General features: G+C 40.1%; 1 protein-coding gene across 7 annotated transcripts in view; it reads left to right on the forward strand.

The window, feature by feature from the left end:
- Positions 1–12717, forward strand: part of triob (trio Rho guanine nucleotide exchange factor b) — a 195610-nt gene that overhangs the window by 104890 nt on the left and 78003 nt on the right. For all 7 annotated transcript variants that reach the window (XM_017700847.2, XM_017700848.2, XM_017700849.2 and 4 more), the window contains one exon: positions 5923–6089. In XM_017700847.2, coding sequence (XP_017556336.1) covers positions 5923–6089 — 167 coding nt within the window. The remainder of the gene's footprint in view (positions 1–5922; positions 6090–12717) is intronic.

Here is a 12717-nt window from a genome sequence, read left to right on the forward strand (position 1 = left end):
TTCGGACCACTTCGCTGCTTTTGGGTGGATATGTTTGGTTATATGTATTGTGTATCTGTTTACACAACACACTATATTGCCAAAAGTATTCGCTCGTCTGCCTTTGCACGCATATGAACTTGAGTCACATCCTATTCATAATCCATAGGGTTTAATATGATGTTGGCCCACCTTTGCAGCTATAACAGCTTCAACTCTTCTGGGAAGGCTTTACACAAGGGTTAGGAGTGTGTTTATAGGAGTTTTTGACCATTCTTCCAGAAGCACATTTGTGAGGTCAGACACTGATGTTAGATGACAAGGCCTGGCTCACAGTCTCTGCTGTAATTCATCCCAAAGGTGTTCTTTCGAGTTGAGGTCAGGACCAGTCAAGTTCTTCCACACTAAACTCACCCATCCACGTCTTTATGGACCTTGCTTTGTGCACTGGTGCGCAGTCATGTTGGAACAGGAAGGGGCCATCCCCAAACTGTTCCCACAAATTTGAGAGCATGAAATTGTCCAAAATCTCGTGGTCTGCTGAAGTATTAAGAGTTCCTTTTACTGGAACTAAGTGGTCGAGCCCAACTCCTGAAAAACAACCACCCCTCCACCAAAAATTCCCCCCTCCACCAAACTTTACACTTGAAACAATGCAGTCAGACAAGTACCGTTCTCCTACAACTTCCAAACCCAGACTCATCCATCGGATTGCCAGATGGAGAAGCGTAATTCGTCACTCCAGAAAACATGTCTCCACTGTTCTAGAGTCCAGTGGCAGCGCTTTACATCACTGCATTCGAAGCTTTGCATTGCGCTTGGTGATGTAAGGCTTGGATGCAGCTGCTCGGCCATGGAAACTCATTCCACAAAGCTCTCTACACTGTTTTTAGCTAATCTGAAGGCCACATGAAGTTTGGAGTTCTGTAGCGACCTCTGCGCACTATGCACCTCAGCATCCGCTGACCCTGCTCTGTCATTTTATGTGGCCTACCACTTTGTTACTGAGTTGCTGTCATTCCCAGTCACTTCCACTTTGTTGTAATATCACTGCCAGTTGACTGTGGAATATTTAGTAGTGAGGAAATTTCACGACTGGACTTGTTGCACAGGTGGCAGCCTGTCATGGTACCGTGCTGGAATTCACTGAGCTCCTGAGAGCGACCCATTCTTTCACAAATGTTTGTAGAAGCAGTCTGTAGGCCTAGGGGCTTGGTTTTATACACCTGTGTCCATGGAAGTGATTGGAAAACCAGAATTCAATGATTTGGCATTATAGTGTATGTCCAAAAATACCCAGTCAGCTTTGCAAATAAGTGAGTTAAGCTACTTTAAGGTGCACCCACTGATGACACAGGTGTCAATTTCTCACACAAAGCTTGTATAATGATCATAGAAAAGTATTGTCAGTAGATTGGGACGCTCTAGAGCAGCTGCACACCAGCCTAAAGTCACCGTGCTCCTCAGCACTGGGCTGTGGAGCAGTGGAACTGTGTTCCCTGCAGTGATGGAGCATGATTGGGATGAGTTGGAGTGATCCAGAGCTAGTCATCTGACAAATGCTCTTGTGGCCAATAGCAGTCAAATCCTCGTAGTGTTCCAGCATGTTGTGTAAAGCCTTCACAGAAAATTAGGGGCTGTTAATGCAGTAAAGAGGGAACAAATACTCTATTTATACTCTTGATTTCAGTAGAAACACTGAACTGTAAATGTATATTCAGACATGCACATCAACAACCAGAACATGACCTCTGACTGGAGGGTTCAGAGCTCAAGAGTTCTTCCTCTGATATCTACCTCTGTGTCAAGATCACTGACTGAGTGTTGCTCCGTGGGTGGGAACGTTGCTCCTTCAGCCTCATCAGCCTTGGCTAAGTGCAGATAAAGCTCAGTGGGCCTTTCATCCTTAAAGAGAAGGGAAAAATATTTTGTGCATGTTACAGTTTCCATGAGAGCACTTCGCCAGCATGCACCTGACATGTCCATGTTCTACTAGCACATGCATTCTTTCCTGGTTACTGGTAAGAGGTTGGAAAGGCTTTACAGTACACTGGGAAAAATCCTATTCAACTGAAGGAGAAACTTTGGCACAGTGCCTATGTACGTGTACAAAATAGGCTCTATGAATTTCCACCTCTGTCTCTGCTGGCTTGTAGGATTATTATCCTTAACAAAACTATTGTGAAACTGAAAGTTAGCAGTGATGTTCATTGATTCGCTGTAAAAAATGAAAACAACAGTTTTTGAAAGCACAAAAACTAAACTAAAACAGCAATGTCCACTGTAAAACGGTATGAAATGACAAGCTAAAAAATGAAACTAAAAAACTAAAATGAACTAAAATAAACTAAAAACAAAACAAGCATTTTTAATGCACTCCTCAACCTGACTGAAACTGTTCTGAAATTAAACCCAGACTAACTAAATACAATAAAAAAATAACAAAAATTCCAAAACTACAGTACATGTGATAGCTTGACATTATTTTCTGTAGCACAATGTCATGCTTTCTGCTTTTACCATAACGTTAAAATATATGGGCAGCACAGCCAGGAGAGTGCTGTCTGTAAGCCCTGCTCGGTATCCTAAGCCATGCTAAAGTAGCTGGTGATGTAGTATGTATGTCTAAAATGATTTCACAACAGGCAAATAAGCAATATTTGAAATGAATAACACACTCTAAATGTAGGTTATTTGACAGTAACTGAGTTGTATCACATTATGTTAAATGGGATTTCAGCCAGTGTCCTGTGACGCTTCTCCACAGGGCATAAATAGGTCAGTTGAAAATGTTGTAAAAGGAAAAGTTCTTTTTAATATATAATGTTATATAGTAAATCTATAGTTAAATTTACTCTATAGCCTCTATATAGCCTCTCCTCTTCCTTCTGAAGCGCTTAATCTAGAGCAGCTTAGTACAGCCGAGGATTTAAGATCAGACTACAGAGCTGTAGGAGCTGATTGTCTTGCTGTTTGAATGTGAAATGAGAGCTGATGCAGTCAGTCAGTGTTAATATTGTTCGGAAAGCTCAAGCAGAAATGATGGTAGTGTGTGTGGAGTGAAAGGGTGTTTGTGTGTCTGAGTGTGAGCAAATGTGGATCTACATGTGACACTTGTGGGGCAGTTTTGGCGCTGCTAAAGTGGTGTATAAGGAAGAAAATGAACTCTGTGTGTACAGATGTGTGTGTTTAGCTCTTTGTGGGGGCTAAATGCCCCTTTGTTGATGACAAACATAAACACTTTGACATTTTGGAGACATTTGGCTGCTCTCCACAAGAATTTTTTCCCCCAAAAACTGCAGCTTTAAACAGAAAAAGACGCCAAAGATTTACTTTCGGTCCCCAAGGTTAAAACAATGAGGTGTAGCTACATGCGCATTTTGCACGGTGTTACTTGGCTTCTATTTCTTGCCAGCTACACTGGCTTTGTAACTCCACTGCTTAAGATGCTTTGTGAAACATGTCTTGGCAGACACAAAAACTGCAAATTAGATCTTGTTGAATTATCGTTTTAAAAGGAAATTCCACTGATTTTGTGAAATGTCTGTGTAATTAAATGGCTAAGATGTAAACAAAGTCATTCAGAGTGGTTTGGTGTGAAGTGCTCTGTTCTAAAGAAAATTATAAGGTCAGAATGGTTCACAGTGGTGGAGAAAAGGTCTCCCTCACACAGTTTTTACATCAAATGCTTGCAAATATAATACTTGATTGCTCTGAGAACAAAACATATTCATTTTTATATGTTTTATATACAAATGGTCCCAAAAGATTATATATAATAACTAAGTGAACACACTTGGATCCCCTGGTCATTTTGTGGTCATTTTGTGTTTACCGTGTAATCTCTGGTTCCATTTAGTAGCTATGTAAAAAAAAAAGTCAGAAGTCGAAAGTTTCTCTACAATTAAGCATTTCACATCAGACCACTCTGAATGACTTTATATCTCAGTAATTGATTTATGCAGAAATCTTGGAAGATCCATGGAATCCTCCTCTGAGATCTGTTCACTTTCAGCAACATTAAATTAAAACACTACTTTTACCAAAACTTGCAAATGTGTCTAACACGGAATAGAAGCTAACAGCCACCAATTGGCATGATGTCATTTGCATAATGCCAAATGGTGGCTGTTCCTTTTCATTTACTTTGAGGTACAAAGCATTTAACATCTAACCGATAACTGTTAACTAACTCTAGCCCAAATCTGAACCACTGAATGGTGCAGAAACTTAGCAAAATCAGTGGCATCCCCTTTTAAACTTAGTGTAATGTTAGCATGAAACACATGTAAAGGCAGGGGAGCGCAGAAGTGTATGCTGGTGTACGCATGTGTGAGAGTGTCTCCTAAGCTGTGTTTTGCAGTCAGTAGATCACTGTCAGGTCAACTGATGAGGGTGAGTGAGTGAGCCCAGGCCACAGTAGGCTTAATGGGGGCGGGACGGCTGATACTAATGCTACAGGCTAAAGCTCCCTCAGCGGGAGCACACGAGCAGCCTGGCCCGCCCGCACACCACTGTAATCCTATACACTCATACTGACCGCTGGACATCCTGCATGGGCTGCCTCCGTTTCGCACACACTCTCAGATTTGAAACTCTCAGACCTGCATACAGGCAACTGAGCACACTGCAAATTTCAGCAGCAGACGGCTGAGCCTCTGCACTTCTGCACTCAGACATTGGAGCTCTCTCTCTCTGAGGTTCAGCACAATGCAGCTTTGGGCGGCAGGGGTGAAGTGTGAGTATAAGAGGGGGTGTGTGTTCGTGCATGTTCAGGGTCCTGTGTAGCTGCTTGCATTCCCTTTTTATCTCTGAATATTTTTCTACCACTTGAGTTAAAGAACTTGTATCCTACATTTTTCTCATGTTTTATTATAACCTCATATTATAACTTATAACGCTGATGTGGTTTTATGTATCAAAACAGTTGTATTTCATTTTAAGCAACTATTTTCCAACTTCTCCATGCCCCTTAGAATTAAACAGGTTATTTTTTCTGTGCATTTAACACTGATGTGTGAAAAAACTCTGTAGTGTGGTTCATTCTAAAAGAAGTCCAGGCTGAAACACCCCTTAAAAGTTTTGTGTGAGTAGGTCGGAGCTAAACTGCTGTTCATTGAAAAGGTTGATTTATGTAAATAAGCTGTTTTTTGTGACATCACAACAGCGATACGTTCAAAATGGCCTGTTTGTTGCAGCGTATATGATTTGTATGGACTAGTTTGTTTGTTTGTTGCAGCGTATATGATTTGTATGGACTAGTTTGTTTGTTGCAGCGTATATGATTTGTATGGACTAGTTTGTTTGTTGCAGCGTATATGATTTGTATGGACTAGTTTGTTTGTTGCAGCGTATATGATTTGTATGGACTAGTTTGTTTGTTGCAGCGTATATGATTTGTATGGACTAGTTTGTTTGTTGCAGCGTATATGATTTGTATGGACTAGGCCGTGAATGTAATGCTTTGAAAGTTTTAATTGTTTTTTAATAGTTTTATTGAAAGTAAGTGAGGAAAAATATGTTTTCCATGCTGTGGACCCTTTAAAGAAGCAGTACAGTCAAAATAGCTAATGTTGCTAAATGAAAATGATCAGCCCCCAATTAGCTGCAAATGACATCATGCCAATTGGTGGCAACAAGCTTTAGTCAGTAAGTGGTAATGATGGCAGTACGTGTGGTGCAGGTATGAGTGTATCAGCCACAGTGGTGTTACTGGAGTCTTTGCACACCTCAGTGTCGTTGCTAGGTTGAGAGTCATCCACTGCCCGAAAAGAGCAGCTCTGTGGTCAGAAACTTACCATTGATGAAATTGTGCATCAAAGATGAGCTAACTGTACACCAGCAAGTTGGAGCTACAAGATGTGTGGTCAAAACCCCTGAATTCAGATTTTTTCTATCCTTAATCCTTAAAATGTAACTTGTAATTTCTCACTTTCTCCCCAGGTGTGGAGTTGTTGTGTGACCGGGATGTGGACATGGCCACTCGAGTGCAGGACTTGCTGGACTTCCTGCGTGAGAAGCAGCAGGAGCTGGATGCGGCTGCTGAGCAACACCGCCGTCACCTGGAGCAATGTGTACAGCTGCGCCACCTGCAGGCTGAAGTCAAACAGGTAATTCACCCAAACCTGCAAATTTCTGTTCAGCTGATGCATAAATATATGTTTATATGAAGACTATACAGTGAATTACACTCACCATGGATGCTTCTTTTGTGTTTAAAGATGGTACATTTGCTAGCAGAGGTCCTATCACACACAGATTTCATGATACAATACGTATTGCTGTTTTTGCATCAAATCTGATGTTTTTGATACAGAATTGGAAAAAAATGCTGACATAATTTACACATTATCTAAGTGTTTCTCTTGCCTTCTGGCTGAAATGAGTGTAACTGCATTTTCTTACTCTACAACTGAGCAGCTATTGGAAACTGTAAACAGTCCTCTGGAATTATTTGTTTCGCTCATTCAGAATCAGCACTTAGTGGCTGCTCGAATCCTGTGTGGAGCAGCAGCTGCTGAGACTCACATTTTTACCTCACTCCAGTTGAGTTAGCATAATTGACGTATTAGCCCCAGTACTACAGTACTAGTGTCAGCCCACTGTCACCATCCAGTCTACCACCCTTTGCATGTAGATATCGTACTTGAGTGGGAAGCCGAAGTGTTCACAAACGAGATTATTACGAGTTCTCTTCAGTTGTTTCAGCTCAAGCTTGCTCCCTCTGCAGGCCATTTCAAACAGCTTGGCTAATCAACCATTCAAGTAACCATCCAACATAGACATTCAAATTCTCCTCAGGGGCCAAAGTGTAAGTGTTGCACCATTTACGGTGGTCTCCACTGATACAGGGCTTCAGTTTGGGAGATATCAAATTTCAGAGTCTTATTTTGGTGTAAGCCTTTGCTATTGCAGTAAGCACTGTTTACTGGGTTTCTGATGTTTGTGATATTGGAATGTCATGAACAGGAGGCGAGACTCACTCAGAGTCTAAGGGCACATATAATGGAAAGCAAAATAAAGAGTTTGATGTAAACTTTCATCTAAAATTTCAAAGTGTACCATTCACTCCTTACTCCATATAAAGTCACAGCATGGAAACTAAGCTGCAAAGTCAGCCTTGAATACACTGATTTTGTCATGAAAACCAAACATATTTACATCCATCTGCCGATTCAGCATACATCATGCATCAGTTTAGCTCTGCCCATTCGTACTGAAGTTATAAGGAGTGTTTTAGCCTGGAGGGCACAATATATCAGTATTAAAGAAACAGTAATCAAAACATCCTGTTTAGGTCTGAGTGTTGAAGATGGGGTGGAAGATGAAGTGTTATGAAGTGGAAGACTTGTTTTGGTACATAAAACCACCCAAATGTTATAAGCTTATATGGGCCTTTAATCCTGCAACATGCAGCGTGCACATAAATACATATTTCTCAGTACTGCTGTCACCTGGAACTGGTTGCTGCAACTTTTGGGCGGAGGTCAAAGAAGCGCACACATATTCACTTCACAGATCAGTACACACTTCATCAGGTAAACCCACACACACTGTCAAAGCCGCAGTAATCCATTACAGCGACCCTTTTAAGGATTCATCTTTGAACTTAAAAGATGGGTTGTAGGAACAGATGCTGCATGTACTGCCTGTACTGGCAGTGAACAGGGTGCAAGTCAGTAGCAGTCTTCTAAGTCTGCTTTGAGCTGAACTTATATGGAACAACATGAGACAGATATTGACTCTGAGGTGATCATTGTGAAATAAAGCTTCAGCTTCTGTTTGGTTGCATGGTAAGAATAAATGCTCTTGCTGTAGATTCTGGGCTTTTGCCAAGATCTTTACAAACTCTTAGAATAGACTCTTGTAGGGCAAAAAGATTTTGTTTTTATATCACAAGCATGCATTTAATTATAGCCTAAGTTAGCAACAAAGTTGTCTTAAGTTTGAAGTTTGGAATATGTAGCCTAGCTTGTGAGCCACCTATATATGACTTAGAAAAAAACAAACACCTAAATCACCTGGGGAAAGTAAATGTGCTACTTTGTTGGCCATAAAAACATGCCTTGTGATATTTATTTAAAAAAAAAAAATCAGTTTAAATCACAGTCACAATATTGATTAGAAAAGTTGCAGTAGATACTTTCCTTCAATTTGGAGCCTTAATGCTTTGACTTTTTCCTCATTTGATCTACAGCCAAGACCCAGAATACAGATTATTTTTTGATGTTTGAAGTTTAAAGCAATACATGGTAGTGATGTCACAACCATAAACAAATTTACATATCACAGCCTCATTCATGTTGTAGTGATAAGGAATGTTGTTTAGGCCTGGGCAGTATCTAAAAATAAATATAAAATATTTTCTTCTGAGATTTTAATATCAAATCTACCCATTTTTATGCTACCTTTAGCTTATGTGTTTTGTAGCATTAACTGACTTACTGGAAATATGAAATTCACATTCAGAATTTCTTCTCTCAAGACACTCCAAAGGAATAATCAAAAATCTAATGTACAGTGAAGTAGCATGACTGTTTCTTTAGCTTTGCTCTGCAGCTATTATGTTGATGTAGCTAAAGAGAAATATAAGGTTTTATAGCCACTCGTTGGCACCAAGCAAACTGCTTGTCTAAACCACCACGCAAGTTCCTGAAACTGCATCAGACCATGTCTGCTTTGACTCGTATGAGGAACAGCCTCCCCGCTCTGCTGTGAGGTTCACTTTCAGACAAGCACAGTTATGCAACAGAGGTGACAGTAAGAGGCGGTAATAATGAGAGACTGGTGGGAATTACTTGCTGCTGACTCATAGCAAGGGAACGCATCCTAAGCTGATGCTGAATATCTAAAAAGCTGAAGCTGTTTGACAACTTAGCTGAAGTGAATTACCATGTAATGCGGGTTTATAGCATTATAGGGCTGGTCGAGTTGCTATTTATTTGTATTAGGTTAGTTAATTAGTGCAAAAGAAGCAAACTGATTTTCATTGTCATAAAAGTTGACTAAGTAATTTTGCCATATTTATGATCAACTTGAGTGCGGCGCGTGTTAGTCAGCCTCACGTGAGGGTTGCTAAAGCTGTGCTTCTGTGTGGGGAAACTGGAGCAATCCTGCAGCATCAAATTGGGAGAGGAAAGTAGGGCAGGAGGGCTGGCCAGCCGCTAATCTCATTTGGCCTTGCCGTTTATTTATTTCTTTCTTTATTTTGTTCTCTGGACTGATGTGGGGAGGACAGCATTTACAGAAGGATAAGGATTGATTTTATATGGCCCATATCTTGGAAAACCAGGTTTTCCTTTTTTTTTTTTTTTTTTTTTTTATAAGAGATTTAAATAATATGAAAACATGTTAAAGTACCTCAACACGCAGTTCACTTTTTAATCTATGCTTGTACTCCCGTCATCCATGTATGAAAACTAAACGGCAAAAGGACCCCATTTTGAGTTCATCATGGTTGTAATGTAGAGGTCTGCACAGGCATGAAAGTGAACCCTGAATCCCATCCATACCTGCAACTTTAAGGCCTGACATGCCTGGAACCAGTGAGGGGCTCTTTTCAGTAGCCACGTTTACATGCAGGCTGATAATCCGTTATTGATCCGACTAATAGCTCAATCGGAATAGAATACGTCCATGTAAACACCTCAGTCAGAATAGACCAGACCAGACCATTCAGAATACAATTTCTATCCGATTGAATGAGCTGGGTAATCCTGTAAATAATCCATTAAATAGAAGAATAATCTGATTACATTCGCAATCAGAGAGTGTGAGTACGTTCTGCGCATGGGCGTTCACTTCATTGCGAAAGTTTATTATGTTTAACATGGCGGGAGCAGAAACTGGCCTGTGGAGGAGAAGAAGTGGCGATGGTAGCATCACTTGATGCTCGCTGTCATGGTAACATCTACACTGAGTGGTTCTCAACGCATGCATTTGGATCTGATTACTTGTCGTGTGCATGTAAACTGAGATTAAAGGTAGAGTGAGAATATAAACAGCCCAGTCAAAATCTACAGGGAGATTCACTCGAAAGAGGCCTTGAATGTTCTGTTGTAACTCCCGTTAGGATGAGGCAAAACAATACTTACTTGTCATATATTTGACGATGGTTTTACAGTGCTTTGCTTTGCTACTATGCACATGAGCTGAGCGACAGAGAATGTCATGGCTGGTAAATTGGCATGATGTTAATCTGTAGCACACCAGTGGTGCTTATTATCAGAAAACACCATCCACTCTCCCACTGCGATGAAGTTCCTCACTCTACTGCAGAAATGCTCAATACACTTGAGGCAAACTTACACTTGAGATGCAGAGGGAGAGATTCGCTGTGTCCTTTCAACCAACCCAACACATCCCTCTTATCATCAGAGGTGTGACTCCGACTGATGTCTTGTGTAACTTTCAGTTTTCATTCGTGGGCACATTCACCCACTCCTTAAACTAATGAGCTGTTTGGAATAGAGTTATAGGCTGTAATGTTATTAAAGAGGGGGAAAGAGAACAATAGAGAGGGTGAAACAATGAGCGAGAGAGAAAGTGCGTGAGAGTGCACAAAATTTACATTGGCATATTCGTTCAAAAAAAAAAAAACTCATTAGGAAACAAGGCTCTCACTCAAAAGCAGATATTTAATGTGAAAAATCAGCCCGAATTCAGCCCAGAGGTTATTTGTTGGGCCTAGTTAATTTCCTTTTGGGTGATATTGCACATTTACATATCACCAGCTGTTCTTTCTACAGCAGTTTAGTCCCCCTATTTGCAGTGACATGATGAGGAGTGTTGTTAGTGCACACTCTAGCCTGATGTGCTTTTTGAGTGAGGCAGAAAACAAGGCATTCGGAACAGATCATTACATATAGTCTTAAAGGTACAGTAAGAAAACAGCCTATTTAATTCTAAGGGATACTATTAGATAAAGATTAGAAAATGTAAAAACATGTAAAAATAAATTATGACTGTGTTTGGTACATAAAACTACTCAAACATAAGTAGCCTGAGTAAAGAGACATGAAGTTAACTAAAAATGTAGAAAATGGACTCATGAGAGCTCATCAATGAAGTGTATGACTTCATGAGTGCTCTCAGGCTGATTTTTATGAGATGGGCGTTTGCTGCAGTGTGTTGTGAGCAGGTGGAGACAGCGGGGTGAATGCCGGTGTAGATTGCACCTTGTTTTTGTGTTCTGTCAGAATCGGTGTGTCAGTGCTGAAACAGCTGTGTGTGGGGTGAGTCAGAGAGTGTGAGGAGACGGTGTGGAATATCACTGTGGGCCCCGTCAGAGAACATCTCTGTGCTGAACAGACGCTGTTGTACTGACCCTTGATTGCCCTTTACTGCCCTCTTCTGCACCTCACTGCCTTTCACAGCTGTCTACACTGCACTCTGCAACATCTTTACAGCAGCAAATCTCATGTGTATGTGCCTTTTTTATGGATATTGTTGTCTCTAATTCAGCTGTTATGTTTGTTGTTTTATTCTCATCTGCTTCAGCTGTGCCTGTACAGGGTTGGGATGTAATGGAATACAGGAGTTTGGAATACATATTCAGAACAGAGAAATTAAGTATTGTATTCAGCCCAAGTTAGGTTTTAGAAAGGCGGTATTCAGAATACAGTTACTTAAATTTTAAGGTGAATACATTTTAGAATGCTTACCTGTAGGCCTGTCACAATTATTACATAAGTGTCCAATCACAATTATTTGAGATGCCTGCAATTATTTAAGGTCATTTTCCACAGTTGTAAGATTTCACGATCATGTTATGCAAATAAAATGTGACAGTAAATGCATTCATTGAGACATCATTACCCATTATATTTAAGAAAATATATACTATCTTTAAAAGAAACACCATCAGCGCTTGTTTGCATAGTGTGTAAAGACGTACTCTAAAGAACAGCTTCTTTAAAAAACACTGAAGTTCCTGCTAAAGCCTGAGTAGACTGATAAATCAATGTGATGATCAGTTATTAATCTCAGTGTTACTGAGCTCTGCTAAAGCCTGAGTAGACTGATAAATCAATGTGATGATCAGTTATTAATCTCAGTGTTACTGAGCTCTGCTAAAGCCTGAGTAGACTGATAAATCACTGTGATGATCAGTTATTGATCTGTGTTACTGAGCTCTGCTAAAGCCTGAGTAGACTGATAAATCAATGTGATGATCAGTTATTAATCTCAGTGTTACTGAGCTCTGCTAAAGCCTGAGTAGACTGATAAATCAATGTGATGATCAGTTATTAATCTCAGTGTTACTGAGCTCTGCTAAAGCCTGAGTAGACTGATAAATCACTGTGATGATCAGTTATTGATCTGTGTTACAGAGCTCTGCTAAAGCCTGAATAGACTGATAAATCAATATGACCAGTTATTGATCTCAGTGTTACTAAACTTTTTAAAGGATGATGGAACTGAACATTCTCTTCAGTAGTAAACATGTTAATGAGTGATAAGGTTAGTGTTTGTGTTGTACTGGACTTTCTACACTGTTTCATAGCAAATTTAATACACACCATTGGTATATAGTGAACTGTTTGTTTAGTTCACGGGATGACAGTAGGATTATGGGAGCAGCAGTGAACTGAAGCAGAAAATGAGAGACAAAAATAATGTTGAGAATTTTATAACTTCTTTTAAATAAATACATTTTTCATGAAATGTATTACCAGAAGAATTACATAAAGAAAACTGACAGTCAATATCAACGAGGAACAGTGTGAATGAAATACA

This window comes from Pygocentrus nattereri, chromosome 3 (assembly GCF_015220715.1).
Source record: "Pygocentrus nattereri isolate fPygNat1 chromosome 3, fPygNat1.pri, whole genome shotgun sequence".
In the NCBI taxonomy this organism is placed as follows: Eukaryota; Metazoa; Chordata; class Actinopteri; order Characiformes; family Serrasalmidae; genus Pygocentrus; species Pygocentrus nattereri.